The sequence below is a fragment of the Myotis yumanensis genome, unplaced genomic scaffold, assembly GCF_028538775.1.
Source record: "Myotis yumanensis isolate MYYU_CA2020_CCGP unplaced genomic scaffold, mMyoYum1.0.hap1 SCAF_1, whole genome shotgun sequence".
NCBI lineage: Eukaryota > Metazoa > Chordata > Mammalia > Chiroptera > Vespertilionidae > Myotis > Myotis yumanensis.
Window position 1 is genome coordinate 109,013,785 of NW_027223752.1, and position 26,005 is coordinate 109,039,789.

The 26,005-nt window shown below is 38.9% G+C and overlaps 1 protein-coding gene across 23 annotated transcripts in view; it reads right to left on the bottom strand.

Moving 5' to 3' along the window:
• The window catches only part of PARD3 (par-3 family cell polarity regulator), a 798,768-nt gene that overhangs the window by 433,035 nt on the left and 339,728 nt on the right, over positions 1–26,005 (bottom strand). For 13 of the 23 annotated variants that reach the window (XM_070429321.1, XM_070429362.1, XM_070429354.1 and 10 more), the window contains exons 5-6: positions 25,429–25,545; positions 19,063–19,194 (exon numbers count right to left, since the gene is read on the bottom strand). The exons of 3 other annotated variants lie outside the window; for them this stretch is intronic. In XM_070429321.1, the coding sequence (XP_070285422.1) occupies positions 19,063–19,194; positions 25,429–25,545 (249 nt within the window). The remainder of the gene's footprint in view (positions 1–19,062; positions 19,195–25,428; positions 25,546–26,005) is intronic. 7 more of the 23 variants (XM_070429414.1, XM_070429369.1, XM_070429328.1 and 4 more) reach the window with 1 other exon arrangement.

Here is a 26,005-nt window from a genome sequence, read left to right on the forward strand (position 1 = left end):
GTGTCAAAATTAAAAGAAATTTCATAGGGAGTGAGGTCATTCTGGCATAGAAAGGCTGCAATGTATTGCACAGAGAGAATCAGACCCAGAACAAGGGGTTACAACTCACACTGCCCTACAGACTAGGGACCACTCCCCCTCTGTTACACTATGGAGAAGTACAAAGATAGTTCAAAGACTTATAACAGAAGTACCCAGCTAGTATTTGTAGCTAAGTTCAAGACTGGAGGGACAGGAACAGAAACTAAAATGTCACATCAAGGAAGAAAATAGGAAACCCCAGCTACAAAAACAACCTGCACACACAGAGGCAAAACAGACAAAAAATGGTTCTGTAAATGATAAAATGAGTTAGCTTAGAAAAAGGATGTCAGAGAAGCAAAGAGGGAATTTTTCAGGGATCCGGTAGATTCAAAGTGCTAGGTTAGCCGCTTACTAACAGCAGGAGAAAAACTCCACATGTACCTTAAAGAAATATTTTCACTGTCAATGAGAATTCTTTGCACATTTTACCAATTTCAATATATTTAAGAAAATAAGACATAGGATTCATCTTTTTATTAAAACCCAGAAAAAAATAGATAAAAGTTAACCATTATACAATAATATGTACACTAACAAATCTTACTCAAATCAAAAGTGAAAATTGAGCCACAGAAAATAATTTAAATCACTGCCTAAGTCATGTCCAATATCAGAAAAATAAATTAGCAAGAACTTTAATGCATACCTCAGTGGAAAAATATCTTTAAAATAACAAACATATTATTTTTTACTTGAATTGAGACCTATTTTTCTTGGCCAACCTACAAAAATATGTTTCTTTTTCTAAGAGTTCAGGACATTAATACCAAAGTCTTAGCCAAGGATTAATAAAAGTATTGTTGCATTGGGTCTGTTTATGATTAAAATACAAAGTTCTCAGTAATTAGTTCCTCAAGGGACTTAAAATATGAAGTACAAAAACCTAGATTTCTGTTGATATAGTCTAACATTCCTTGCCCTCCCCTCAAACTTTCTCAAATTTAATCTAGAAGAGATTCTTGAAAAGTTAAAGATTCAACATAAAAAAAGATACTTCTATCTATGGAATAAGGTACATTTTTAAATCAAAATGCTTGCTATAAAAATGTTTTAAGAGAATGTTTTTACATACACACACTACAAGCACATGAACACATCTTTACAAGTGTGTTCATAAAAGTATGGTATGCTTAGAAGCAAAAGATATAAACGAGATTTAATGCCACCAAGAGTTTGGTCATGCCTTCCACAAAAATAAACAAAGAAAGAAAACCCCTGAGAAACAGACATGGCTCATGTCCTCATTAAAAGAAAAAAAATAGATAACTAAAACGAAATGTGTTAAGTGCTATGATGGAAAAAGAATAAAAAGCGACCACTTGTTGCCCGATAGGTATGGCTCAGTGGTTGAGCATCCGACGCAGGAACCAAGAGGTGGCGGATTTGATTCCAGATCAGGGCACATGCCTGGGTTGCAGGCTCAATCCCCAGTGGGGGTGCATGCAGGAGGCAGCCGAATGATGATGTCTCTCTATCACCGATGTTTCTATCTTTATATCCCTCTCCTTCCTCTCTCTCTCTAAAAATCAATGAAAAATTATTTTTTTAAAAAAGAAAAAGGACGACTATTTGCACCTTTCTCTGGTTTTCACAGGGGGAGGAGTGTGAAAAACTGTAGCAGGCTATACATAGCTGTCAAGAAAAGTACCCTGAGGGTGCAGTCCTCAAAGTTGCGACCAGAAAAGTAGGATCAGGAAGAGAAAAGGGAAGAGTCTGCCAGAACATGAAAAGGCCAAATATGCAAGAGCAAGATGAATCTGGAGGCCAGAATGAATTCAGTAGAGTTGGGATTGCAAGGGAGAAGCAGCTGAGCTAGTCAGTGAAAGAACGACAGGAGAATACAACCACAACAAAACACCACATCAAAGCTAACATTATTGTTTCCTGTACTGTTTGTTATGCAGTTTTTAAAGTTTTACATTAATTGATTCATCTAATTTTCACAATCCTCTGAAATAGGTCTTAGAAAATTATGAAACCTGATCTCAGACTTAGAAACTTCAGAAATTTGCTTAGCATTTACAAATGCTATGAAATTCCAACCCACCTCACTCTGACTTAAGGCAGCTATTAACCACTTGGCCTCTGATTGCTCCTGAGGATAGTCAAAGCCCTAAGGTGCATGGTTCTTCATCACATGTCACTGACCTCACTGGAAACACAGACAACAGAGAGAATGCTGCTATGCTCTCCTAGTGACCACATGAGGATTGACTGCAACCTGAACTCGGGAGGGGGAAAGGAGAATGGAGAGGAAGGAGTAGATTCAAGGACATTTTGAAAGAAAATCTCCAGGAATAAAGGTACAAAGAAAAGAAATTGAACAAGTTAGGAATAATACTTAAAATATCACTGGTTGATTGAAGATGCAAGAAACAGGAACCTAGGCTATATTTTCTTTAGTAAAAATAGCTTCTAGGTAAGGTAATTACAACAACATTCATACACCTATTTATATTTATACAAGACTCTACTCTGAGCCAGATTCTATATCAATTTTTATCAACCATAGCATTTAATACATTAGAACTACATTAATCTATGTGTAAGGAATAGGAAAACTGATATAAAGTGCCCATGGAACATCTACACTAATAAAAGACAAACATGTAAATTGACCGTACCTTCGCTATGCCTTAAGCCACGCCCACCAGCCAATCAGAGCGATTATATGCAAATTAACCCAACCAAGGTGGCGGCCGGCAGCCACTGAGCTGGAGCAAGCAGGAGGCTTGGTTGCCCCAATGATGGAGGAAGCCAAGCTTCCCAGCTGCCGTGGCAGGCTCTGAGCTCCACTCAAAGCAACAAAGTTTCAATTATAGAAGGTAAATAAACCCTAGATAACTGCTTTCAGCAGGCCGTGGCCATGAAACTGGAGTGAGCAGGAGTGGGTTGCCCCTGGCGAAAGAGGAAGCCAAGTTTCCCTCCCGCCCACCCAGGCTACAAAGTTTCAATTATAGAAGGTAAATAAATCCCAGAATAAAAGAAAGAAAAAAAGGAGAGGCTGGGAGCTTCCGTTGCCGGGGGGACTTGGCCAGCCTGAAAACGGCCCTCAGCCCCTCACCCAGACTGGCCAGGCACCCCAGTGGGGACCCCCCACCCTAAAGGGGGTGTGGCCAGCCTGAAAACAGCCATCAGCCCCTCACTCAGGCTGGCCAAACCTCCATGGGGTGAGGGTCCCCACTGGAGGGAGGGCTTGACCAGGCTGCAAACAGCCATTAGCCCCTCACCCAGGCTGGCCAGGCACCCCAGTGGGAACCCTCACCCAGAAGGGGATGTGACCAGCCTGCAAACAGCCATCAGCCCCTCACCCAGGCTGGCCAGGCACCCCAGAGGGACCCCCACCCTGATCCGGCACAACCTTCAGGGCAAACCAGCCGGCCCCCACCCGTGCACCAGGCCTCTATCCTATGTAATAAAACGGTAATATGTAAACTGACCCTCACAGCAGAAAGACTGGGAATGACTGGTCACTATGACACATACTGACCACCAGGGGGCAGATGCTCAATTCAGGAGCTGCCCCCTGGTGGTCAGTGCGCTCCCACAGGGAGAGCTCTGCTCAGCCACAAGCCAGGCTGACGGCTGCCAGTACAGCGGTGGTGGTGGGAGCCTCTCCCACCTCCTCAGCAGCGCTAAGGATGTCGGACTGCAGCTTTAGGCCTGCTCCCCGCTGGCAAGTGGACATCTCCCGAGGGCTGCCAGAGCGATGTCTGACTGTCAGCTTGGGCCCAATCCCCCAGGGAGCAGGCCTAAGCCAACAGGTGGACATCCTCCGAGGGGTCCCAGACTGCAAGAGGGCATAGGCTGGGCTATGGGGGACCCCCCCCCCCCCCAGTGCACAAATGTTTGTGCACCAGGCCTCTAGTCTTATCTAATAAAAGAGGAACATGCAAATTGACCGTACCTCCGCTATACTCACAAGCCATGCCTACAAGCCACGCCCACCAGCCAATCAGGAGCAAGCATGCAAATAAACCCAACCAAGATGGCGGTGGCCACGGAGCTGGAGTGAACAGGAGGCTAGGGTTGCCCCTGGCAATGGAGGAAGCCAAGATACCTGCTTTCAGCCACTGTGGCCTCCACTCAAGGAGGGTCTGGGGGCCTGGGTTGCCCAGGGCCATGGCCAGCCTGCAAACAGCTATCAGTCCCTCACCCAGGCTGGCCAGGCACCCCAGTGGGCACCCCCACCCTGAAGGGGGTGTGGCCTGGCTGCAAACAGCCATCAGCCCCTCACCCAGGCTGGCCAGGCACCCTAGTGGAGACCCCCTCCTGAAGGCGGTGTGGCCAGCCTGAAAACAGCCCTCAGCCCCTCACCCAGGCTGGTCACAAACCTCCCGAGGGGACCATCACCCCATGGTGGCATGGCCGGCCTGCAAACCACCACAGGCCCCTTGCCCAAGCCGCCTCATGCCCCAAGGGAACCCCCACCCTCATCCGGGACACCCTTCAGGGAAAACCAGCTGGCCCCCACCCGTGCAACCAGGCCTCTATACTAATAAAAGGGTCATATGCTAATTAGACTGGGAGACCTTCCAGATGTTCTTCTGGACAAAGCCATGGTGGCGGGGCGGAGGTAGAGGCGGTTAGAGGCCAAGAGGGGAGGGCTGTTGCGGGTGATCAGGCTGGTGGGGGGCGGGGCCATTGGGGGTAAGCAGGCCAGCAGGGGGGCCAGTTGAGGGCAAGCAGGCCATCAGTGGGGGTCAGTTGGATGTGATCAGGACAGCGGGGGGGAGGGAGGGGGGCAGTTTGGAGTGAGCAGGCAAGCAGAGGGGCAGTTGGGGGCGAGCAGGCCAGTGGGGAGGGAAGGTGAGGGAAAGCAGTAGGACAGCGGGGGGGGGGGGGGGCAGTTGGGGGTGATCAGGCTGGTGGGGGGGCATTTGGGGGCAAGCAGGCCAGCGGCGGGGGGCAGTTGGGGGCGAGCAGGCTGGCAGGCAGAGTGGTTAGGGGTAATCAGGCAGGCAGGCAGGCAGGTGAGCGGGTAGGAGCCAGCAGTCCCGGATTGCGAGAGGGATGTCCGACTGCCGGTTTAGGCCTGATCCCTGTAAACTGGCAGTAGGACATCCTTCGAGGGGTCCCAGGTTGGAGAGGGTGCAGGCCGGGCTGAGGAACCCCCTCTCCCCCATGCACGAATTTCGTGCACCGGGCCACTAGTGGAATTATAAAGGGCATTTAAATGGGGACATATATTCCATCTTTCTAGAACTTAAATGCAATTTTAGAAATTTTGTATTTGATATCTATAATTAATGTAATATTAATTCTTATTGGTGTGTGCTGTTGTAACCATTTCTGGTCTACATTTTAATGCTATAAATACCAGAAAAAATTAAGAAGGAAATCACTGCATTTGTAGCTATCACTGATACTTTCTTTTGAAATTGCAGGTACCTTACCACCTCAACATTCTAAGCACCAGAATGGGAGATGTTTGGAAATAACAATGATAATCTAAACCAGTTACTCTGCAGGCAGTACATCCACAGACAGAGGATTTGATCAGCCAGAATTCCTCAAACATTTACATAAGCCATGAATGTCAGAACAATGAGAGAAAGAGAAAGAATAATACCTGGTCCTAATAAGGTGATAAAAGAATAAGTGAATCTAAATTGGTAACAATCCTATATGGGATGAGAAAGGTTATAAATAACATGCTAATATCTGTTGGCCAACATTCTCAAACCCCAAACAGGCCAATTCCATCAACACAAATCCTTTATCTCAAGAAGCTGAGCCTTTTCAATATATCTCAGTGGTTGAGGAAAACACAACATGTTTAAATTTGAGAAGAAATTGAAGTCTTTCAAATAGTTCAAGGCATAACAGGGGGAAAATGTTAACATAGAAATAAATCTCAATAACTCTTCACAGTGAGCTACATTAAAAGGAAAAACAACACTGATTCTGCTGTAACAATTTATGTGTACAAGTTACTATTTTGCAAATTGAGCATAAACTTATTTTTCAAGAAGTACTTAGTGAACCACTCATTTAAAAAAAAACTTGCCCTTTTCTTGTACCATCAATGAACTTACTTGTATTAAGAGCAAATTATGCAAATAAGAATAATTATTGACCAATTGTCCTCAACTAGGAGATTTGGGGTGGGGGGACCTCTGGGAGGATATGGTAATTCTAATTCATAATAGAAAATATATATATGGAACACCTGAGATTTAAAATATGAAAAGAATACAAAGTTATGTCAAAGGCAAAAAAAAAATTCAGAAAATATCATCTGACTTCTGTGAATTTTATGTATTTAATAGTAACAAAAATGTTATTTAAAATTTTCCAAGGGAGGCAACTGAAGAAAATCATTTCTTACACTCAACCTTATCAATTTTTTCCCATAAGATTACTGATACAAATTTACAAATATATTACCCTCAACTAAAAAAAAAAAAATCTTAATAAATTAAATACTTATAACTTAAAAATAGATTTTTATAAGGTTTGAATGCTCCCCTACATTTAAACTCTGACAATGATCACTCAGCTGCCAAATAATTTAGGGGTTTGGGAAGAAAAAATAGAGAAATTAAAATTAATTAAGGAAGAAAAAAATTAAGCCCTTGCCAGTATGGCTCAGTTGGCTGGAGTGTGATCCAATATACCAAAAGGTTGCCAGTTTGTAGGTTTTTAGTCCCTGGTCAGGGCACCTACAGATGGCAACCAACTAATGCTCTCTCTCAAATCAATGTTTCTTTCCCTCTCTCTCTCTCTCTCTCTCTCTCTCTCTCCCTCTCCATCCCTCTCCTTCCTTCCCTCCCTGCCTCTCTAAAATCAATAAGCATATCCTCGTGTGAGGATTAAAAGAGAAAGAAAAATTGAGACAAGTTGAGGTATTTCTGAGCACAAATGTGCAAATACTAAAGAACTGAACACAACTCTCTAAAACAAGAACTCCACCCCCTCCAAAATTCTTCCTTTTCCTTAGAGAAAGAAGGAAAATTGAGTGGCTTGTGCTTAAGCCATTTTCAGCTAATATACTGGCTGTGTCACCAGCCTTTTGCTTTAGATAATGCTTAAAAGGAACTAATTTAAAGGCACATCTAGTAAGTTTAATAGATTTCATGGAACTTCAGGATATAATGTGAAGTGACAAGTGAACTTGGGCGTTGCTGGTGGGTAGGAGTGTAACTTGGTCCAACATCAGTTTGGAAACATCCATCCAAGTTACAAATGTATATCCACCAATGTATAATTTAACTGTTAGGTACCTATCCAAGAGATGCTCGATGCAAAGGCTTATGTACAAAGGTCATTAATTGCAATATTGTTTGCAATAGCAAATCACTATAAACAATATACATGCCCACCAGAAAACAATGGTGTATCTATACAAAAGAAAATTATTAAATATTCAAAATGGACACCTTTCATATTTTAATATGGGAAAGACTGCCAAGCCATCTTAAGCAAAAATAAAAATAAAACACAAACACAGTAGACAGTATTTATGTAAAGATATGAACAGAGTATATTTTCACATTTTCTCATTAAAGAATGGTACTATTTGAAAGGATTCAAAAGTTATTAAAATGGTGAGAGGAGCCAGGACTGGAAGGCAGTACTTTGCATATCTGTGTATATGTTTGATTTTGGAACTATGAATATATTACCTATGCAAAAATCAAATAACATTTTCCACAAAATAAAATAATCGTGTTATCAAACTATTATAAATATCCCCATATAGTCCAATGTCTTCCAAGGTAGCAGGAAAGACCCCCTAATTAAAATCACTCATCTCATGTAAATCTCTAAAGAGTCCAGAGAAAAATAAGAAAGGAACAAGGACAACTATCATCATCAACTTAGAACAACAGTAAAACTCTCTACAATCAGGGTGGGGTCATCTTGAGATCAAAATCAATTCCTATAACCAAAAAATTTTGGTGCAGCTCTATAAGAAAAACAGGATATTATTTTTCTCTTTGAAAATAATTTCTAAAACTCAATTTTATACCAAATATCTAATACTACCAAATGTCCATGTGTAAAAAGAGAAGCTTTATTCAAGGACTGAATAAAGACAGTAATATCAAAACTCTATATACTACATATAAAACAATGGTAGATGCGAATTAATAAAATCCATATATTGTATATTATACACGTGAGCACCAAACATCAGTGTTCTAAAATGAAAAAATTCATCTGTAAGAGAAAGTAAATTTTTGTAATCTTGGGATCCCAAGAGTAACAGTATAATTTGTCTTCATTCTAATAAAAATAAATAACCTCAAAACCTCTATGAAAAAAAAGCTCTCAAACAAATAAAATATATAATATATCCAGGAAATAATATTTTAACTATACTGCTCTCAACTCAATTGTTCACAAAATATAAACTATAATAAAATGGTTTGTTCCAATATTATTTTTCCAATAAAACAAAAAATTATGTCATTTTAGTTATAAAGAATAATTTAATATTTTCTAACTAAATATTTTTTAACATTTAAGTAATAAAATATTTTTAGAACTAACAGAATTCATGACTATCCCGGGCCTACAAAATTTGGTGGGTCTTTTTTTTTATCATATCCCATTAAAACCTCAGTTATGGAAGTCACAGCAAGTCCTACCCTCTCATTCCCTCCTCAGTAAAGCCTTAAAAGACTCAGTGGCTTTCTCAGGGTTACTTCATCAATTGGAATGCAGCAGAAATCAAGATGATGCTGAGAGGTTGTTGGGAATAGCCTGACAATCTATTAACTCACCTTTTAACACTTGAATCCAGGTTCAATTACAAGACACTCTCAGAGAAAGATCTGAAGTGATTAAATAAACTTTTGGATAAGGAAGGTTGTGTTCTCCACCATTACATCAAGTTATCTGAAGTAAAACATTGCTTTACCTTGACTAAACTTAGAAAATTTTTCCATGTATTGATCCTTTAGTCTGAAATCATTTTCCAATCTTTTTGCCAAGTACAGATGCTAAGTGACAAGCAATGATAAAAGCAAACATCAATGACTCAAATGTGTGACTGTGTTTTATGAGCTTTACATATGTATATGTCTTAATATTTAAGTGTTTTCTTTGAATTACCTATATCTGCAGATTTTACCTCATAATTAATAAAAATCACATCATATTATAGGGCATTATAAAATAACTGCTCAATCTCATCCACTGGACAAAGATCCACCCATCATACATAGTATCAGAAAAAGGGAGGGCATTATGGATGTTTTCCTTTCAATTTATTCACCTCAAAATACATGGGAGCTTATTAGGAGCTACAAACAAACAGTAAACAAAACTACTCCTGTACCATTTTAGCTTAAAGGAAGAGACATAAGAAAAGACAAATTTAAATTTTTAAATATAAATAGAAAAGGATGGTGAGAGAAGAGACAATATTGGAGGGCAGGGATGTCACTCCCCTTCAAACACCAGGATTAGGGAAGGTATTGGGGGGGGGGATCAGATATGTGACTTGATACACAAAAGATAAGAAGAAACCAGATCTATGAATTGGGAGGGACAGCAAGCCAGGCAGAGGCAATGGGGAGGCAAAGCCTTCTGGTGGAGTGGGGATGTATTACTTGAACATATATTTGGTGATCTGAAAGATCTAATACACACACACACACACACACACACACACACACACACACACACGGTACTGTGTAGAGAGGAGCTGGGGAATAAAGCAGTCCTAAGACTGAAAAGGGATGGTAGACAGAATATAGGGGAAGTCAGTTGCCCTGTGAAAGGTGAGGAGAGTTTTTCCAAGTACTAGGAGGGGCGGGATGAGCACAAACTTGTAAACAAGATAGTGGGAATACAGGATACTACTATTATATTGCTTCTATGTCTTCAGTGGAGTATGAACAAGAGGGCCAATTAATGAATTACTTCAGAGAATTAGGGGTTATTAATATTAGGAAGCGACTATGCTTCTCAAGGGGTTTAACTTAATTCCAATAAATATCAATATTGCTATTTCATCTTCCAATTTGGGAATTACAACATTTGTAGGAAAAGGAAAAAAATGCTCACTCTTCCAATCTTAGGCAGTCAGATTTACTAAAAATTAAAAAATTTATAAGTATTAATACATGCTTGTTGTAAAAAAAACATAATAAGACAATACATGAAATGAAACCCAAAAACTTACCCCAAAACATCCCCATATATCATTAGAAGTTTGTTGTGGAAACTTCATGCTTATTTTCAGTACTTTAATTTCTTTATAATTTGTTCAACTATTAAAAGCTGATCTATAATCTCCTTTCAGCCATAAGAGCAGAGAAAAAAGAAAATGTGAAAGAAAAAACAAACAAAAAAATAGCTCTTAGAAATACCAAATGAAAATAATATAGGGCACATATACCTAGGCCTCAGTGAGGGAACAAAGAGCATAAAACCAAAAGTGAGTATTAAAAATGGACACATAGAAATGAAAACTAATGTGTTTGTGTCAGTTTATATTATTCAGAAATGATTTTAAAAGATTACATTTTATTCTAATTATAGTAAGACTAGAGGCCCAGTGCAAAAAATTTGTGCAGGTGCGGGGGGGTGGAGGTCCCTCAGCCCGGTCTGCACCCTCTCCAATCTGAGACCCCTTGGGGAATGTCCGACTGCCAGGCAGTCGGACATCCCTCTTGCAATCTGGGACTGCTGGCTACTAACGGCTCACCTGCCTGCCTGACTGATCACTCCTAACTGCCTCTGCCTGCCTGCCTGATCACCCCTAACTGCACTCCCTTGCCATCCTGATCGCCCCTAACTGCCCTCCCCTGCCAGTCGGATCGCCCCTAACTGCCTCCGCCTTGGCCCCCACCACCGTGGCTTTGTCCGGAAGACTGGATGACTGGGAGATGTCCGGTTGACCCAGTCTAATTAGCATATTACCCTTTAATTGGTATAGATTCCATAGAAGCAAGAATCCAATTCTGAAAGGATGATGAACACATTAAAAATACACCAGGGATAAAAAGGAACCAGCCCAGGATACCAAATGGTACTTCCAATAAGGAAAGAGGAAATATTACTTAAGGAAAAAAATTAGTTCCTTAATACTAGAGAGCTCTTGAGGAATAACCACTAAACCTATTCTTACCGAAAATTAAGAGGGAAAGTAGCATGCAATGAGTGCCTACAACACTACACCAGAAACAGGACCCACATTTTCACATGTGCTACATCACTTATTTTCAAACACAAAGCCAGTATCTGCCCAATAGGTATTATTTTACTCCTCTCACACACAGTGAAAATGAGGTTTGTGGAATTTACACAACCTAGACAAGACCACACAGCCAGTGAATGAGGGGCAGACAACAGGGCCCGCTCCTTGGAAGGGCAGGTTTCCAACTCTGGTACACATGCTCCAGGCTCACACTGTCTTCAATGCTGAATTTATGTAAGGGTGAAATGCTGCTTGTAGCTCTCAGGAGAAAATACTACCCAAAGTAGGCCTTGCATGTGGCTGGCAAGGCTCCCCTGGAAATGAGTATGTCCTCTTCAGAAGAATTTCCACCAGGCCCCTAGGTCTCTTCACTTGATGTTTCTAGTCCACAGTTCATTGATAATAAAAGTAGAAATATGTAAGGCTAATGAAAAATAATTTTGTGTTACATACATATGGGATGCTTTAATCATTATGTTTTAAAATTCAGCTAAAGTTTAAGATATGTAGCAGTCATCGTATTGTTGAAGATCAACAAAATAATCTGTTATTGGCATTAATACAGCCAGGTGAAATGACAACTCTCTTCAAAAGTTTTGTGTTGCCCTAACCGGTTTGGCTCAGTGGATAGAGCGTCGGCCTGCAGACTGAAGGGTCCCAGGTTCGATTCCGGTCAAGGGCATGTACCTTGGTTGCGGGCACATCCCCAGTAGGGGGTGTGCAGAAGGCAGATGACCGATGTTTCTCTCTCATCGATGTTTCTAACTCTCTATCTCTCTCCCTTCCTCTCTGTAACAAAAATCAACAAAATATATTTAAAAAAAAAAAAGTTTTGTGTTTTACTATGAACATGAAACTGGTGAATAGAATAGAATCGGGGCATAGAAAGGGAGTGGACTGACAATTCTCGGGGGAAAGGGGGTGTGGGGGTGCAGGAAGAGACTGGACAAAAATCGTACACCTATGGACGAGGAGGGGAGGGGTGGGTAAGGGCATGGGTTGGGGTGGGAACTGGGTGGAGGGGAGCTATGGGGGGAAAAAGAGGAACAACTGTAATAATCTGAATAATAAGGATTTATTAATTTTTTTTTAAAAAGAGTAATCTGTAGTGCTCCACCTATACATGGGCGGAAGCCCCCCCCCCCCCCCGCCCAAAAAAAAAGACTGGAGGGACGCAGTGAAGAAGAAAGCAGAAGTACATCCCAGTGAGCAACAGCTTCAGGGACACAGAACCAGGCTGCAAACAGCACTGACGATGCTAATGTCTCCACGGCCAGAGGCATCCAAGAGGAGTTTCGAAGAGCACTTGGTGGGAACACCTTTAACTGCACAGGGACCTTAGTGCTTCAAGAACTTATGGCTTAAAATTGGCAGACCTGGTATCCCCCAAAGAATCAAAAGGAGGGACTTGAAGAGATCTTTGTCACATTCACAGCAGCACTATTCACAACAGCCAACAGGTGGAAACAACCCAAGTGTCCACTGAAGCATGAGTGAATTAAAGTGGGATCTAGCCATACATGGAATACTATTCAGCCCGAAAAAGGGAAAATTCTGGCCCATGCTATAACCTGGATGAACCTTGAAGACATTATGCTGAGTGAAAGAAGCCAGTTACAAAAGGCCAAAAACTATATTATTATATTTACATGAAGTATTTAGAATAGTTAGATTCATAAAAACAGAAAACAGAATGGTAATTGCCAAGGGCTGGTGGGAGAGAGAAATGGGGAGTTGTTTAATGGAAACAGAGTTTCTGTTTGAGGTGATGGTTGCATAATACTGTGAATGTAATTAATGCCACTAAACTGTGATTAAAATGGCATGTTTTTTGTTATCTATATCTTATGATACTAAAAGAAAAATGGAAAAAAAATTTCGTAACTTAATTTTTACAATAGCCTGTTATACATAATTATTAATATCGAACTACAACATTTGCTAATGACTGATTACTATAATCGTGTTGCATTAATTTCCCTTACATGCTTATGCGCAGTCTCACCATTTCTCTCCACTAATAATAGCAGCGAATATTTTAGCAGCCGAATGCCACATCATTAGTTTTGTACTGACTTGTGTGGTGTGCTCAACAGGAAATATTTCGCTATCGGAGAACAAGAAAAATAGTTTTATTTGCATTACACTTAATTTGTGCAGTTATTCAGTGTCTGGTAAGTTAATGTTCAAGAAAAAGTATTAATTTTTATTAAAATGTTCTATTATTTTATGTTAATGATTACTCATTTATTCCAGCCCTTTGTATTCAGCATGTTCTATCGAAATAAACCTACGTTTCTATGAAAATTGAAGCTTTTTTGTGTGTGTGGCCCACATAAACTTAAACCTTGTTCATTTGGCCCGTGTTAGCCTTTGAATTTGACATGCTTGCCCTAGATTTTCAAAACCAAGGCCTCAAATTATAATAAATAAAATAAAATTGAAACACTTTCATAGAAGCCTACCATTCCCAGGATTTGTGAATATGTAATAGGGAATAAAAACTCTATGCTACTCTGACTAACCATTAAATGGAATTAGACTAAATGTAGTAACAAATTGATAAAAGGAACTCATATACTAACAGTTTCCTTAAAGGCCATGACCATAACTTCAGTTGATGCAGATCACCCAACTGCCGGAATTGGCTGGAGGTGACCAGCTCCAGTATGCTGACATTAAAGGTCCATATGGGGACGAGCATGTCCAGAGCCCCTCCTCCTGACCTCTTTGTTTGCTTACCCTCTCCCTCCTTACAAAAACCCCTGCCTGCACTGAGAATGCTAAGATGGGGTTTGGATAAAAGTCCCCCATCTTCTCAGGTGACCAGCAGTTAAATAAACCTCTTTCCTTTTGCTTACCAGCATGTCTCATGTGTTTGGTTTTCATGGTGGCAGGCAGCCAAACCTGCCTCCATGAAACCCAAATATACTCATTGTGTATTATGTAAATATTCATTACAATGCATAAATATTTTCAAATGTTTAAAAAGTATCAAAATAATACTTTTAGAATAGTTTAACTATTCTTCTTTGAAAATAAGAGAAATAGGCATTCATTCTGTAGCAATATTTTATTTAAATATGTTTTCTATTTATCCAACACTTAGCTATTTTGTAATCCTAATATCTAAGGACTCAACAAATACAGGCTAATGAAAAACAGACAGAATTCCTATTTAGCCATCTTCATCTCAGAAGGATTAATAAGCAGGTCAGGAATGCTTTGTTCAGCATGAAGAAGGATGAAGTAAAAGCATCATGGCAGGAGACAGTGAAAAAAGTGCATAAAATAAGAAAAAATATACTGAGATTGCTCCTAAAACTCCTTGTATCAAGACTGTGAGACTTGACCTGAATGGAGGGATTTGTAGGCAATGGTGCAAAGGTGAATTGTGTCATCACCAAACATTTAAAATAGTTTTCCTAAAACAGTTTGTCTCCTTTAGTATAATCTGCCAATTAGATAAAGGTTTTGCTTAATGGAAAAAAAACCTAGAGCATGGATTCTTCTCTAAAGCTTAGGGCAGTCATTCCCCTATAACAGAGCTTAAGCTGTGGCTGGAAGGTGACTAGCACCTCCTTGCTATCTTTGTTAATTGGTTTCAGGCCTGTACACCAAGTCAAGTTAGTGAAAACAGCAGGCTCCCAATTAGTTTAACTTCCTTTAAAGTCCCTCTACTTTCTGGTTCTTAATTCTTCTAATCATGTATTGTAAAGTTCCTGACTCCTCTTTTGTAGAATTTATTAGTTGCAATAAACAGTGGGGATATAAGAACAATTTGGCATATAATCTATTAACTTCCAACATTAAATTATAGTCTACATATAGTCAGAGAAATGGTAATCGTTAAAAGGAATTCAGATTTCGTAAAGTATATTAAACATCAAAATTACAAGGCTTGTTACTTTTATAGTTTCTTTGGTCTGAGAAATCAAAATTGCAGAAGCATGAACACTTTTTCAAGGCAATACAACAACCACCCACTTATTCTTCAAATCCTTTGTGCTTCTTCTGAGATCTCTCAGAAAAAGGAAGTCACAAGGTTGACATAAGGAAAGGATTTTCTTTGAAAGATACACAATCCTCTACCTTCTGAAATGAACCTGATATAGGATTCAGCTATAGGCAATTCTGAGCAAAGTGAACTACTCACTGAAAAGCAAGACTACTATTTTTGGGAAAAAATATTGAGCTTGATGCCAAGTGCTTCCTGGTACAGAGTTCTAGTAATATACATAATTTATCTTTGGTTAGAGAGGCATAACTTACCAATATTTTAACAGGGGGAAAGAAAATTCAATATTGCCTTATGTAGGACCAATCCCACAAAACGAAAAAGACACGTTCAGCTTCCAGAGGTGCCTGCCAGCTCAGCATTCTATACACTCTTTTGTCCTTTTCATCCCTACTGTTTATTCCCACTGGCAAAGCTGATGTGGTTATAACTGTCTTCGAACAAAACAGAGATAACGAGAGACAAGCTCTCTAGTAGGAAATAGAGCAAAGACAAAACTATTAGACACATATAAAATCTAGAACTCTATTAACCTCATAAGGAAGGCAGCCATCAGTTCTACCCTGGTGATCCCAAATTGTACAGGCAGAGGGTTGATTTTTTTAAAACCATATAAAACATTCTTTTATCTATGTGATACCATTCTCTTTATTATATTTTTAATGGTAAAAACTAACTAGACGCCCTAACCAGTTTGGCTCAGTGGAAAGAGTGTCGGCCTGCGGATTAAAGGGTCCCAGGTTCGATTCCGGTCAAGGGCATGTACCTTGGTTGCGGGCACATCCCCAGTGGGGAGTGTGCAGGAGACAGCTGATTGATGTTTCTCTCTCATCGATGTTTCTAACTCTCTATCCCTCTCCCTTCCTCTCTGTAAAAAATCAATAAAATATATATTTAAAAAAAAAAAAAACCCCACAAAAAACTAACTAGAAAAAAGCCACAAAGGAGATATCAGGCCATTAAAGTCAGGTGACTACAGGGAACAGTTAAAAGAATAAATTCACAATTAAATGAAAATAGCTGGAAGAGATTTCCAGTGCATGCAGCATAACCTATTAGTCCTCTTCTACACAAACAATCGTGCTTACTTTCAGCCTAAGTTTTAATATAGGTTTGATTAGTTTTTGCTGTTATTGTCCAGTTAAATAGATTTGTCTAGTTAATCATCCTGCTTATGTAAATTTAGTGAATGGATCATCATTTTTTAAGCTTAAGCCAAGGAAAAAGATGTTTTAGGCTCCGGAATCATAGTTAATGTCATCTATATTAGACTCCATAGATTAAGAAAGCACTTATTTTTTACAAAGCTCGCTTATTATGAAACAAATACTTCAAATAACTTCAAGAGAAACAAATCAAGAGTTTTTGGGGGGAATATGTTAATGTGACTTCTACATGCAATCCTTTTTGCTTAAAAAAGAAACTATTTTATACCAAATTTACAAAGACAAACACTATTACTTCCTTTAGAGATCTACAACGGCAGTAGTAAGATAAAAGTTATGCTTTTACTAGTAGAATATAATTAAATGTATATTATTTTTAAAACTCTGAGATGACAATTTTTTCTCCTAATCTTGCAATAAAAATGGTCATATTTACATATTTAGCTAACTATACGTTCCTCCTTGTTTAACAGAACCCTGATTACATCCAGTGATGAGCAGCTGTACTTCAGGGAAGAGAACTGGCTACACCTCACCCCCAGCTCTAGGAGGTCAAGCTCAATTAGTCTAACTAAACCAAGACTGGTACTCTTACTCCCTTTGATTTAGAACTGAACAGGCAAATAATGCAAGTCCCCACATCTTATAAAGCACTGTTCCTCTTCCTCCATGCAAGGATATGATGGTTGGGTCCTTGGCAGGAAAGGACAAGCTTGAGAGCACAGCATGGAGCCCTGTGAAGGCTCCTGGAAGAGATAGAGAATCCAGATTCACAGTGAGGTCACTGAGCTACAAATGAACATCCTCACTCTCCACTACCACCTCTGCCTCCCCCTTCCTTTCCTCCAGGCTTCTTGTTAATGAGTAATGAATGTTTCCTATTATACAATCTAAATTTTCTATTATCAGCAGATAATTTTAACCAGGCATGATTCCAGCTCCTTGGCAAGTATTACATTACTTGATACAGCAACCATCTGAGGAAGGTTCTATGATTATCCCCATTTGATAAATAAGTAAACAGAGGTATGGACTAATTTACCAATGTGACAGAATCTCATGTCAAATCTCGTATGTGGTAAAAAGATAACAATCAGCAGGTCTGAATCCAGGCCCATACTAAACAATCTAAGTCTTAAAAACATTTTCTTCAAAGTGATAATGAATTAATACCAATTAGTTTAAAATCTGTATTATTTTGAGAAAATTATGTTTTTCCTAAATAGAACTTCCAAAATTATTTCAATCACACCATGTTTTTGTATGCTAATATTTACTTAGGATAAAAATCAGTGCATGTGCTTTACCATCAGTGGTATCAAAGTCAAACTGTTCTTTTTAATAGTTTCATATTAGAACATCCTACATTCAAAAAATATTTTAGGTTTATCCTATAAAACATAGACTTGGATTAATTAAAACACTTAAGTATTTCTTTCCACTGATATCATTAATCTGAATTGAAAAATAGCTATTCCAGTAACTAAAAAACAAAATTAATAATTTTAGAAATTACTGAAATGGATAACAAAACATTCTCTCACTGAGTACTCACCTAGTTTTCCATCCATATTAACCTTTTAAGAAAATAACTAAATGAAGAAATAACCTAATAAGTGAATTTTTAACATCAAAACTATTAAAACTGTAAAAAAAACACAGGCATTCCCACTGCAAAGAAATCACTGTGACTAACAATAAATAAGACTTAAAAAAAAAGAAAACTGAAAGAATTTTTTTAAAGTATATATTTTATTGATTTTAGACAGAAAGGTACAGGGAGAGAGAGATAGAAACATCAATGATGTGAGAGAATCAGTGATTGGCTGCCTCCTGCACGCTCCCCACTGGGGATTGAGCTCACAACCCAGGCATGTGCCCTGACCTCCTGGTTCATAGGTTGACACTCAACCACTGAGCGACATCAGCAGGGCAGAATTTTATTTTTATACAACAAAAATAACCAGATAAAATTTCAGTCTTCATATGAAGAATAGGCCTCTCTAATAATGATATAAAAACTTTGCAAACAATTCTTCCCAAAACAAGAAGCTGTTATTTATACTGAGTGGTAAACAATGCCGATTTCATGAATTATATGTGGTGATCATGCAAAGTGAACTAAGCACTTCTAAAAAGTATAAACCTAAAATAGTTCCTTGACATATGAAAGGATAAATACACAAGCATGGCAATCTAAATTCTGAAACAACACAATAGCATATATTTCTTTCATAAAGTTAAGTCAGGTATAATGAAATTTTAATTTGCCTCTTCAGATCCTTTGACTTACTGCCTATAGAAGAAGAGAAGAACCCATGAGTGGTCTTAAAAGCCTACTTATAAATTGCATTATTCACTGCCAAATATCTGTGCCTCAGCCACATAACAAAACCCAAAATTGTGATGTTTCAGAATCACAAATATTAATAACTCCTTATGAGAAACCTGTGCTCAGGAACCACCACAGAGATATTTTACATTAATGTAAGACAAACTCTTACATATAGCCTGTTACTTAACTAAAGTCTGTTAGAATAATTTACCTTTAATCATTATTGAAATGGAGGAAAACATATCTTGGTGTATGGGTTAGGATATTATACCAAAAATGCATGGTAAAGGATTCCTTATGTTACCTGTTCTTGCTTCTCCAGCCATTTGTCCACCATGGGGTGACTAGCACTCAGAGATGATCGAGCATTGTCTCTCTGAAATTGGTTAGACCAGTGACTAGTATCTCGTGGGAGGCTTCTGTAATTTTCATCTTTCTATTCAAAAAGAAACAAAAAGTTGTGTTGTAAAAAACAGATTCTGCAAATTAATTATGCACCTGGTTTGCACTTGCTCCCAAATCAACCTCCCCAAGCCAAGTATATGCACCAACAACAACAACAACAACAAAAAAAAAACTTTCCATACAAAACTTTTACTGGTTTTTTTCTCTTCTTCTTTCCAATCTCATAATAATATTTTGAGGTATTTTCTATAGTTTATAAAAAATGTTTAAAATAAGAAAGACTAATGAATTTGGCTCCCTATTTAGATCTTTGTAGTTTTATGACTTTGAGAAAGAGATGTAAGACCCTTTTGCTGTTCTGAGCTTGTAATATTCACTATCTATTTGTAAGCATTATTTCAAACATTAAGTAAAGAAAAAATTAGTCTATCCCAATACATGGTACATAATCCTATATAACAACAGCCTAATATGCAAATTGTCCCCTCAGGCAATTGTTCTAAGGGAAGTTCAAACACTCGCTATGACGTGTGCTGACCACCAGGGGACAGAGCGAAACATGGCAGGCGTTGTTGATGAGGTGCTGCTGGCCCTGATGGGAGTGGGACCCTGGTGGGATGGTGGAGCAGGTGAGCAGGCGACACCAGGCCAAGGTGGGTGCAAGCAGGGGCCCGATCACGCCTGCTGATCGTCCCGCAGACAGTGACCAGTGGCGAAGGACGGGGCTGCCACCTGGCTCTAAGGCACTGAGGGAGCCTGGTTGGGAGTTGGGGGGCCGGCCTCAATCGATCACCCCTCAGGTGAGAATGTGGAGCAGGTGAGGGGGCAATGCCAGACCAAGGTGGGGTGCCAGGCGGGGCTGCGAGGCTGTGAGGCTTGGGGTGCGAGCTGGGACCCGATCTCCGCAGGCCACCCCAAGGAACCCCACCTATGCAAGAATTCGTGCACCGGGCCTCTAGTAGACACATAATTGTTCACAGTGATATGACAGTGATATCTTTAAGCTGTTGGAGACCAAAGTTGTTTCCACTGCTGGAGTGATAACTTGAATCTTTAATACTGTTCTGTGACAATGCACAATTGTCAGTTTCAATTTGACTTATGATATTCATCCTCTGTATCCATAAACCCTGACCAAATGTGATACAACCTGAAAAACTGATTGTGTAAGGAAATAGTACTGTGAGAAAAAACAAATCATCTTTTCTATCAAAGAACAGCTTAGACAGCCACCATTTTGGACATAACTTGGCAGCTGCGATGTTGGCCCCAATGCTTGCAGCTCTCCTGGGGGCCACCATCTTGAAACGGCAAAGGCCAACCCATCCCTTTGAATTAGGCAATCATGCAAGATTGTGCACCTGAGCTCCAAACTAGAGTGAGGGATAGGTCACATGCGTCAGGATTAAAAAGCCAAGCAGACCGCCTGCTCGGTGTGTGTATGCACCCAGACCATGTGCTGTGCACTCTCCTGCAGGAGTAAAGGTATCTGCCTTGCTGCCTGGCTCCCGAGTATGTTTTGTGCTCTACCAGGACCCCTGAATTGGGGGCTTGCCTTATTTCAAATTGTATTAAACATTTGCTTTCCTTAAAAAAAAAAAAGAAAGAAAGAAAACACACACAAACTAGTCAGTTAATAAATACAGTGGGACCTCGGTTCTCAAACTTAATTTGTTCTGAAAGGCTGTTCGAGAAGCAATTTGTTAAAAAAAAAAAAAAAAAACCCACACAAATCAGTGTTTCCCCATTAGAAATAATGTAAATTGAATTAATCTGTTCCAGACCCCTAAATGAATCCCTGTTTTAACTTTTCTTATATACAGTACATGTCTAATGTACAGTACAATGTATAAACAAACACTTCTTTTCTTCAATATAGCAAACCACTCCCAACTAGCCTTAAACAAGTCACCTTCAGTGCTCCTTCCAGGAGCACAAAATCTTCCTTTTTTCTTATAGCACTGCCTCCAAAATGCTGTCATTGGCTAACTGCTTTTCCTTTATCCAAACCAACAGTTTTTCCATCTCTTCCATAGCCAGTGATCACTGTTTTGTGAGCACTTTCCCACCCTTAGCAACATCAGCACACTTGATGGCCTCTTTATGTTTTAAAATTGGCTTATCATCTATTTTACCAGCAACAAAAGCAAAAAACAAACAAAACAAAAACAGGACAATATTCACAGCACAATTTCCTGAGATGTTAACGACTGGAGGTTAAGTGACTGGCATTTTCTCCTTTGTTTGTTTCCTGAGAGAAGCTTTTTGTCATGTTCATGTCTCAGCATGAAAGGGTTAAAATGTCAAGAGCAACCACAAGCTATTGAATGATTGCTTTAAATCACAGCTGAAACAATTCTCTTTGGCTATCAGGCTGTAAAACTTAATTTCAATGCTCTAAAAAGAAATGAGAAGGCTAATGCAAGGTGGGAAACGCAAACATTTTAGTTCAATATCTAAATAGCTCCTATACAAACAAATTAGAAATGTTAACCTGACTTCACCCCACTTCAAGAGAAGTACTGAGACATTCTCCTTAATAACTTTGTGAAGGGTAGGCTATCTGTACATCTTACATACATGACTGATTCTTCTTTGCTACTTAAACCATGAACAGTGAATATAAACATAGAAAAATAAGTATATGAAAGGTTTGCATTGTCTAGATCTTAGCAAAGTTTAGGATATTGTTTGTGTTCCTTCATGAGTCCCATCCTATATAATAAAGAGGTAATATGCAAATTGACCATCACTCCAACACACAAGATGGTCACCCCATGTGGACACAAGATGGACAGCAGGGGAGGGCAGTTGTGGGCGATCAGACCAGAAAGGGAGGGTGGTTGGGGGGAACCAGGCCTGCAGGGGAGGGCAGTCAGACATCCCTCGAGGGGTCCCAGATTGGTGAGACTGCAGGCTGGGCTGAGGGACACACACACCCCCTGCACGAATTTCATGCACTGGGCATCTAGTCAGATAATAAAACTTAAAAATAAATTTATAGCCTTGTATCTATGCCAATACTGTAAAATGGAAAAAAAAACTTTTAATCTATACATATTAACCAATGTAAACTTTAACATGAAATTTTTTAAGGTTTTTTTTAATTAACCTACAGAAAATAAACTTGTTGTTGTTGTTGTTAATCAAAGATATTATTCCATTGATTTTTAAAGAGAGTGGAAGGGTGGGGGAGAGACAGAGAGAGAGAAACATAGATATGAGAGAGACACATCGATTGGTTGCCTCCCACAGGTACCCTGACCAGGGTCAGGGATCAAGCCTATAACCTAAGTACCTGCCCTTAAGCAGAATTGAACTCAGGACCCTTTGGTCCCCAGGCCAATGCTCTATCCACTGAACAAAACTGGCTAGGGCCAGAAAATGAACTTTTTAAAACTCAATAGCAGCATTAAACATTAGCAACAAGTACTTTTTACTAGAAAATATTGGTACATTTCTGGTCAGAGCAGCTCAAGAAAGCTGTGACAGAACATAAATATGAGTGCAGAAGAATGCTGGTAGGAGATGGATGCTGCTCCTGGACCAGAGACTGAGGACTGACTTTGCCTACAGGAACACAGAAACGGTAAAATAAACAGAGGACAGAGACAAAGTCAAAAAAAAAAAAAAAATGAAGCAAATAAAAATACTAAAGCTCGTGTATTCCTAAATACTAAGAGCCCCTCCTTAAAACTTGAACATGTTAACTTCAAAACAAAGCAAAACTATCAGTTTCACGTGATAGTCCATACTGATGAGAAATTCAAATAAGTCATAAAGGGCACATAAAATTACTAATGACAGCACCTTAAATGTCCAGGAAGACAAGAGGGGTTGAAAGTATAGAGAAACTCAAGTAGAATTTTTATATCAAGGATTTGGGGGCTAACTACCATGGGATAGGAACCTGGCTGTTCTATTCATTTTCCTCCACTAAGGAAGAAAAAGTATTAAAAACATATTCTGACTTTCGATGGAAACCGTATTTCAGAGAAGCCAAAAATGTCAATGGAAAAGGGAAAAAAGCTTGTGTTTTCAGAAAAATGCCAACTAGTGAAAGTAGAATAATAAAATTACAAAATCACAATTTTTAACTCCTAATGAAATAACTCATTTGGTCAAAGAAAATCAATGGATGCTAAAACTGTTAGGTAAAAAGTAAATACTGACCCAGATGTCTGCACAGTGACAAAATACCATTTACAAAGAGAATAATATATATTTAAAATAGAGAGACCAGATGCCACAAACTGCTTCCTCTTCTTGGTGTCGAGAACACAGTATGCTACTAGTACTTCCATTAGATTCCTTTTGATTCTCTGTCATTCTTGTTCTTCCCTTAAATGACTCTTATTGACTCTTTCTATAAATTGCTTACTACTGCCTCCATGGACAAGCTCAAAAGTGTACAATATCAATGCCTCCTCCCTAACAACTTCCAGGCAAAGGTCACCAACTCTAAAGTTTTTCCTGAATTCATGATCTAAATTTCCAACAGGATGTCCCAAAGATACCTCAAAATTAACAGATTCAAAATGAAACTCACCTATCAATGAAAAATATTCATAATCCTCTTCAATAATTTCCTTCCTCTCTAATCCCCACAGTTGCTAGGTCTTGGTAATCTGCTGTTCTTTGCCAAGATTTTACATTTTGACTATCACCCATTCAGGATCAATTTGTCTCTTATCTGAAATTACTACAGCCTTTGACTGGACACTGGCTAAGCCTTATGCTCTCTTACAATGAACTATGCCACTGTCCCACAGAGGGCATTTCTACAAGGTATATTAGGTCACATCACACCTAGCACAAGCACTGTAGGTTACCAGGGGAACCTACAGGCAAGTGTCTTGGTCTGCCTGACCTTCAATCATCTTTCTGAACCTAGACTCTCACGAACATTTTATTCTGTAAAAGAAAAACAAAAAACAAACAAACAAACAAAAAAAACACACCACTTTTCAACCCCTAGTTCAAAGTCTACCTTTTCTAAGAAGCACTCCATGATTATCAATAGAACTGATAATGTCATGCTTTTTATTAGCACTATATTCTAATTTTACTTCTAATTATAGTTCTAAGTTATAATTTATTTCATTTTTTAAATTACTATTTCCACTATCACAGTGAAACCTAGGCAAAATATCAGCATGCATCTTTCCACTCAAGCACTCAGCTCAGTGTCCTACACCGACTCAAATGGCTTTCCTTAAATACAATGTTTTCTATTTTCAGATGATTCCATAATACTAATACTTTAAAAGAATATTTCTATAAGTTCGTTAAAAAATTGATAATGAATTGCCTTAAAGACACAGATAAACTTCAGTGAAATGTAATAAGAGAATTTTCAGATTTACACTAAAAGATATAAACCATTGTTATGTGCCTATTTCAATTGAATGTCATACCTCCAGTATATACAATGTCTGTGGAAAACGCAATTATTTCCAATTGCATCTAATCAGCAGTGTGGAATATCTCCAGTTACATTAACTATGGCATGTAATTCATGCAGCAGACCACTACAGGGTAATCAGATAAATGTTGAAGTCCACCTGAAACAGTCACAGTTTTATATTTTTAGAATCAACTCTGAGAAGTTAATTGGTAAAAAAATAAAACTGACATTAAACCTCCATAACAAAAATGTTTTCCTAATTTTCTTTGTGATGGTAAAGTCAATGATGAATTCACATGTTAATTTATTTGTGATGTGTGTGCGTGGAAAAAAAATTGCAGTAGTCTTCAGTCATTTTCAGGCAAATGAAGAATTTATAACATATATTATTAATCACTATGCAACACATACATTATTTTGTTGATAACATCATGCAGGTATTACTAGCCAGCAATGATCTTGCTGACAATTCTGTCTGAAGTGTGGACCAAGTACATACAGAGAATATAGTCCTATAAGGCTATGATACCGTATGTACGATGTGAGTTCATCGCTCACATCATAACTTTCCATAAATTTTCTAATTCACAATATATGCTTGGAAATTAACTGCATCCAATTGAAATGTACATAGTATGTTCTATTTTCAATCTGGAAACAGTTCTTTTTGTGTAAATAATTTTTTAAATATGGTAGTCTTTAACTATGAATATGTAAGATTATCTACATTATTCAATAATCAAACTAGAGTCAAATATTTTTAGAAAGTCGACAGTCATAGCCGGTATGGCTCAGTGGACTGAGTGTCGGCCTGCGGACTGAAAGGTCCCGAATTGGATTCCAGTCAAGGGCATGTACCTCATTAGCAGACTCCTCCCAAGCCCGGGCTTTGGTCTGGGCACATGCAAAAGGAAACCAATCAATGTTTCTCTCACATCGATATTTCTCTCTGTCTTTCCTGCTTTCTTCCACTCTCTGTAAAAATCAATGGAAAAAATATCCTCAGGTGAGAATTTTTTTAAAAAGTCAACATTTTTTAAGTTAAATGTATTTGAAAAACTTATTTTTCATAACCTAAACAAGGGAAAACCAAACCAACACAAATTTTTGCCATCAATATTTTTAAAAAATCTTTATTGTTAAAAGTATTACATATGTCCCCATTGACCTCTTCTAGTTCTCCCCTGCACCCAGCCTGACGCCTTCACCACCCTATTGTCTGAGTCCATGGGTTATGCATATATGCGTACAAGTTCTCTGGTTGATCTCTTCAGACCCACCCACCCTCCCCCGCCTTCCATCTGAGGTTCAACAGTCTGTTCCATGCTTCTATGTCTCTGATTTATTTTGTTCATTAGATTCCACATATGAGTGAAATCATGTGATACTGATCTTTCTCTGACTGGCTTATTTGGCTAAGCATAATACTCTCCAA